We start from the raw sequence: 6,656 nt of genomic DNA, 5'->3' as shown, positions 1-6,656 counted from the left end.
CTTCCATATTACATATTTCATTTTATTACGTGTGAAAAGTGTAAGGTAGATTTGCGAAAGAAATCAAGAGAAAGTAGTAAATATCCCAAGTTTCAAAAATGTTAATCCGAAAAAATGTACAAAAGAATTATTTGTATATTAAGTTAAATATGTGAAACTTTTGCTGGTGTAAATTTGAAACTATTTGGAAATATCACCATAATAAGAACCTTTTAAATGATGTATGTTTTAAAATTTCTTTTTCTTTTGTTGAAAAACATGAATTGTTGATAAGCTTTACAAGTTTTTTTTTTAAATTAGATATCCAGTTCCAAATTCTGAAATAGTTTCAAAAAGTACTTAAACGGAAAAATCAAATAAATAGCCAAAGGAGATATTAATGAACGGTTTTGCTAAGCTACACAATGTGTCCGACTCTTTTTCAAATGAATAAAAAATATCTAAGAAATACAAATTTTTTTGTATGACATGGGTCATTATAGCACTCAAAAATTTTTTGAAAAATTTACATGAAAATTTGATCCCTACGCCAACGATTTTGGATTTGGATCAAAATGCATCCCAAATTAAATTTTAAGTGGAGGTGGATCAAAATGACATCGGAGTATCTACGAAACTAAATGAGGTAGCGAAAATCTGATTACATAATGTTGATAATCAAATTTGTTCATAAACATTGTTAATCTCTCACAAAAATATTTAAATTATCATGGCTAGCGCAGTTAAATCAGTTGTACTTTTTTTTTACTAGCTTTTAGCACTTTCCCAAAAATTTTTTGAAAAGTGTTTGTTAGTTTCACTCTGTCCGTCCGTGGACATGTTTATAAAACTTCTACACCCTTGAAGATAGAAAGCTGAAATTAGAATAATACGTACATAGATCTTTACTAGAAACTTATTTCCGTAAAACGAAATTTTTACCTATGCCCCCCTCCCCTTCTAGAAGTTATACCCCCCCAAACCCTAAAAATGGCCTTTTAACTATTTCTTGCAATGAAACGATAAGCGATTTTCAAATTTTGCAAACGCAGAAAGGCAGTGGCTTGCTTCTCCTAGCGCGGTATGTTATAGTTAAACTTTAGAAAAACAAAATGGCCGCTCAAATTTGCCGTTACCTAAAGTCCTTTTTTTTCGAAATTTTTGATTTCGTTTTTCTTCTAGACCCTTCTAGAATTTGAATTTTTGATACCTTATATTTCCGAAACCGCAATCTTTTACTGCATAAATCGTTCATCCTAGATCCTGATTCAATACAATTCTAGAAATTATTTTGTATATGAATGAAAATAATTTTAATAGTGTGATAGGTCATAGACTCCTATAATGTGCAACACATGTTAACATTTTTGTATTTGTGTTTATTGATTATTGTATAAAAAATGAGACTATGGTATTCTTCAGTCCATATATAAATTTCGTCAGGGAAGGTTGCGTCGCTGTACGGTAAAATAATTTATTTGCTGTTTAAAATTTAATTTTAATTTCAATTTAGTGAATAATTATATTAAATTTTCGAGCTTATTTAATAAAATGAAGATTTATAATATATATAAATACATTTTTTCGTTTGTTTGTCATATATTGTATAAAACAAAGGTGGATTTTGAAAAAATAGTACTAAAATTTATTTAAAAAGAAAAATCACTTAATAAATTAGTAAGATTTGGTGTACTTTTTAAAGTTTTATTTGTAATCATATTTAAATAAAATATAATAGTATATTTGATTACGTTCATATAAATAGAAATGCCCCGAAAGTGTTGCGTTGAAGGATACAGAAGCAACAGTCTGCGAGAAAAGGAGAAGGTAAATGCCATACCTACATTAACTTTTCCAAAGAACGAAGTCGTCAGGCACAAATGGATAGAAGCATTAGGAAAAAGGAGTTCTACACAACCGAATGTTTTGAATTTGTAAGAACTTTAAATTTTATTTTGTTGCCTGTGGCAAATATAATTTAATTAAGTACCTACTAATGTTAAGATTTTAACAATTTAAATAAGTATGTAATTTAATCTCTTATAAAAGAAATTTAAAAAATTTGGTGAATTTAGTTGAATACATATATGTAGGTACATTTATGTCATAAAATGAATTGATTTTCTCATCAAATATTACTAGTTTTAAGAAATATTGATTAAAAATTTTATTTTTTTATGTAAATATGTCATGCAGTTTTTTCAAAAACAATTTTTTTATATTGTATTTATCATTTTGGTTTTAACTGAAAAATATTTTGTTACCTGTAATTTATTATTTAAGAAGAAGAAGAAATTTAATTTTGTTAATATTTAAATGAAATAAAATAATTTCTGCATATTTTTTGTATTTAATCGTTTTTTATTTTACAAACATCCCAAATCACCATATGAGCATTTTTAATTTATTCGAAAATACCTAGTATAAAATATATTTCTTAACAAAAAGTACGATGATCAATTTTCAATAGACCGTATGAATGAATTAGTAAGTTGTGTATTGTCCAGTCTTATATAAAGATGGTTGTGCATAAATGCAGACCGACGATACATTACACTACACGATTGCGAAGATATATCAAAAATATCAGTGGGGCAATATATCGACAGTCCTCCAACACTACTGAAAAAGTTTTTTCTCATAGGGTAAGTTAACCCAAGATGAATGCGAAGTAACTGTGGTGTCAAGTTGAAAATATAATTAATGAAAGAATAATTGTTAAATCTGGTGTTTTATTTATTTATGTTTAGCTCAAACATTTTACATAACTTAAAATTAAAGAATGAGTATACAGATACATATTTTTTTTTAGACAGAACCAATTTTTGACTTAAAAATTAAATTTAAAAAATTATACAAAATAAAACTTATAAGTAACAATATTCCATTAAATATGAATATAGACAATGAAAAGCTAAAACAAGAATTTGTTAAAATAAAGCAAAGGGTTATACTTAACTATAAGTAAATAGAAGCTTTTTCATCGTGTCTTTCTTCAGTGAAAAGTCAAGTCTGTGTTTGTGTTTGTTGCATAAACGCAGCATTCTGCTGACAGGTTCATGTTTCCCATAATTAGTCCTATGAAAAGGAACCATGAAAAGATCCGGTGAACGAGACCTAAGGTTGGAATTAAACACAATTTTATTTAAAATGTCGGGGGAGATTAAGTCAGTTTTCATAAGCTGAAAAATTAATAGCAAATCCGCGACGTCACGTCTTTTACCCAGTGTGGGTAGGTCAATTAATTTGAGTCTGTGTTCGTAAAGTGGAAGAATGATGAGATCCTCCCAAGGAAGGAGGCGCAGTGCGAACCTCAAAAAATTTTTTTGAATAGACTCAATCATACAGACTCAATGGCAATGAAAATAAATATTGTCATATACCATCAACTCAAAAACCTTAGGAATTGCCGACAGTTTGGCTATAGGACGATAGTTTGACACGTCCTTTTTATTGTTTTTCTTATGGATTAGCCTAATGAAAGCTTCCTTCCACACGGACAGGAAAATACTCGAAGAATAAAACTTATTAAAAATTAAGGTTAAGATGGGCGCCAGAGAAGAGCAGCACCTGCTTAAAATAATCTCAGGAACTCCATCTGGTCCAGGAGAAGGACTAAAACCCAAATTAGAAAGATATTTTTCAACCGCAAAAGAGTTCGTGACAAAATTGTAAAGGTAATTTTAGGATAGTTCTTAATGTGCCGAAAGTTGTCGACATTTAATTGAAAAGATGAAAAAGAGTAAGATTCGACGAAAAAGTTACGAAAAAATTCAGAAATAATTTGGGAATTATTACTTGGATTCCCGTCAAATTTCAAGAAGGTTGGATAACTATCACTTATGGTTTATGAACTTCCAAAAGACTTTGGGATTGCGTATTAAGTTATCCGAAGTTTTATAGATGTAGTAGTCGTAACGTTCTTTTGCTGCTAATTTAAATTGATCATACGACAATCGGAAATTATCATAGTCCCTGTCGCCTTTAGTGGAGAGATATTTACGCAACAGCTTAATCTTTTTGTTGCGAAGTACCCTCAACTCTTGTGAAAACCATGGAGGGCCAGAGATATTATCTTTAGTTTTCAACACTGGAATAAACAATTCAAATGCAGCAAAAATGATTTCGTAAAACTTACCCTTCATAGACTCAATATCAGTAAAGTAAAATACTGAAGAGAAGTCGTAAGTAGAAAAGAAATCATTTAGCAATGCGAAAAATAAAAATATTTGTTCCCAATTTTTTTGAAATAAGGTTTGATTAAATCACAACCGAATTGCAAATTCATTTCTTTAAAATTTACCATAAAAACACATAACCATATAAATTAATTATAACCAAAAACCATATAAATATATATTCACGAAAGAGAAGAGAACGAAATGAACGATTGCACGAGATTTTATAATCGGTCAGTGAAATAAAATAGTTCGTTCAGAACGAATCACTGAAATGAACGATATTGTCCATTACTAAACGAAAAAGAAGTGAACGAAATGAACGATGCCAGGGACTTGTTAGATACAAAGATATTAGTACTATACTTATATTAGTTTATACTGACATTTACAATATCTGCGACAAATTTATTTTTTTGCTTAAATTTTTCCACAAGCCTTCGCCAGATTTCGCAAATGTCAGTTCTTGAGCAATCAGCAGGTACATACTTAAGAAAAAAAAGTTAGTTAAGAAAACAAAGTATGGAAAAGATACTCACCCTTACTCTTAATCTCACTCGCAGCACTAAATTTCGGGAAAATTTCGAATTTTATATTGTCAATTCCGAAGTAGTAGAAATGTATACCGAAATTCGTAATAGACTAACTATGGATCACACTCGTGATGAAATTAAATGTTAAAATTCTACTAATAAAATTTTCAAACGCAGGAAGCCATTATTTATGAGTATTCGCTTAATAGTTTAGGCTTTTGTTTATTTGTTAAAGTATGTATGTAAAAGAGAAAAATGCAAGTATTGAGCAAAAGTTATTTTATTTATATTACATTATAATTTTCTTGAAGGAAAACCAGTTCATTTTAATTAAATTTTTTTTTTATTATTCATTGTTTTTTGAAATATCTATTATTTTTTTAAATAGTTACTATGAATTTTGAAAAATTTAAATGTTGTCACTTCACAGTTGTAACAAAATATCGATTTTGACCTTCCGAAAAGTAATGCTACCATTGCAGATTCATAACCACTTGAAATTTCCAAAGTCAAAAGTCTCCGAGCGTAACTTAGTTTGAAATTCGTGGAATTCTACGAGTGAAATTCACATTAAGGGTGATAGTAGCAGAAAACTAGTGTTGAAAAAAATCGGTAGATGTCAAAGAAAAATATTGATACGCCGATATATCAGAACTTCAGATATCGTGTAAATACCGTTAAAAATGCATTGATATATGTTGATATTTCCATATTGTCGTTCCAACCATATCAAAAACTAATACATAATTCGATATTTGAGAAACTTGGTTAAAATTTCTTATGGTATAAAAAGCGAAAGCCTTTTTCATATAACTGCTTTTAATTCAAGCAAAATTAACATTTTTTTTTTCTCTCGACAGTAAAAAATAAACAAAATTCGTAAAGTTTAGCAGGTTTAGTTTTGGCAAAATTATTAGTAAGTGCCAAAAAATAAAATGTCAACACGTTGGTATCCAATTTTTCAAAGGAATGGGCCACAGCTACGAGTATTTTTGCCAAACTTTTGGTTGAAGCTTGTCCGAACACCTGAACCACAACCCAGTATTGCAAATTTAACATACATTTAATATTTAAATTTAAATTTAATATTTTGATTTATTGTAGAAAACGTAATTACCTTTATTTGTTCAATGGAAATGACGAAGTATGATATCAAGAATTATTTGGCAAAAATTTACAGCTTATCGGTTGTAGATGTGCGAACAAGAGTAGCGCTTGGCGAAATAAAACGTGACAGGATTAAAAATTATATAACTAAAGATGACGATACGAAATATGCTTATGTTACCTTAGTAAGTTTAATTTTAATAATACATACCCACATATATGTATGTACATATTTATTTATTTGATGTAGCCCAAAGATCAAAAGTTCGGCTTTCCAAACTTATTTCCTGAGAAAAACAAAGAAAAGAAAGAAAGCGAAGACAGAGCTATCGAGGATTCTAAAAAAGGCTTTAAAAATTTTTTGGATAGAAACAAAAGTCGTCCTGGAACTCCGAGTTGGTTTTCAATTTGAAAACAGATTAACTTCCATATTACATACATATTTCATTTTATTACGTGTAAAAAGTGCAAAGTAGATTTGCGAAAGAAATCAAGAGAAAGTAATAAATATCCCAAGTTTCAAAAATGTTAATCCGAAAAAATGTACAAAAGAATTATTTGTATATTAAGTTAAATATGTGTAACTTTTGCTGGTGTAAATTTGAAACTATTTGGACATATCACCATAATAAGAACCTCTTAAATGATGTATGTTTTAAAATTTCTTTTTCTTTTGTTGAAAAACATGAATTGTTGATAAGCCTTACAAGTTTTTAGCCAAAGGAGATATTAATGAACGGTTTTGTTAAGGTACACCATGTGTCCGACTACTTTTTTCAAATGACTAAAAAATATCTAAGAAATACATTTATATTTATATGTGCACATTTATGTTTTATGTTTATTATGTTAAAGTTCT

At 28.8% G+C, this 6,656-nt stretch overlaps 1 protein-coding gene across 1 annotated transcript; it reads left to right on the top strand.

Moving 5' to 3' along the window:
• Nucleotides 1-5,334: 5,334 nt before the first annotated feature.
• On the top strand, nucleotides 5,335-6,446 carry LOC129616324 (39S ribosomal protein L23, mitochondrial-like). The gene is made up of 4 exons (XM_055531933.1): nucleotides 5,335-5,473; nucleotides 5,551-5,731; nucleotides 5,795-5,982; nucleotides 6,048-6,446. The coding sequence occupies exons 2-4, from the start codon at nucleotides 5,626-5,628 to the stop codon at nucleotides 6,207-6,209; spliced, it is 456 nt and encodes a 151-aa protein (XP_055387908.1). The 5' UTR covers nucleotides 5,335-5,473; nucleotides 5,551-5,625; the 3' UTR covers nucleotides 6,210-6,446.
• Nucleotides 6,447-6,656: the final 210 nt, after the last annotated feature.

This window comes from Condylostylus longicornis, unplaced genomic scaffold (genome assembly GCF_029603195.1).
Source record: "Condylostylus longicornis isolate FDR11 unplaced genomic scaffold, ASM2960319v2 ptg000180l, whole genome shotgun sequence".
Taxonomy (NCBI): Eukaryota; Metazoa; Arthropoda; class Insecta; order Diptera; family Dolichopodidae; genus Condylostylus; species Condylostylus longicornis.
This window is presented reverse-complemented; position numbering and strand designations above follow the sequence as displayed.

Bases quoted from the DNA above. Each gene is read 5' to 3' on its own strand.
- LOC129616324 (XM_055531933.1), top strand. From the start codon at position 5,626: ATGTCAACACGTTGGTATCCAATTTTTCAAAGGAATGGGCCACAGCTA. The intron at 5,732-5,794 runs GTATTGCAAATT...GATTTATTGTAG, and splicing joins AACACCTGAACCACAACCCA to AAAACGTAATTACCTTTATT. The intron at 5,983-6,047 runs GTAAGTTTAATT...TATTTGATGTAG, and splicing joins AATATGCTTATGTTACCTTA to CCCAAAGATCAAAAGTTCGG.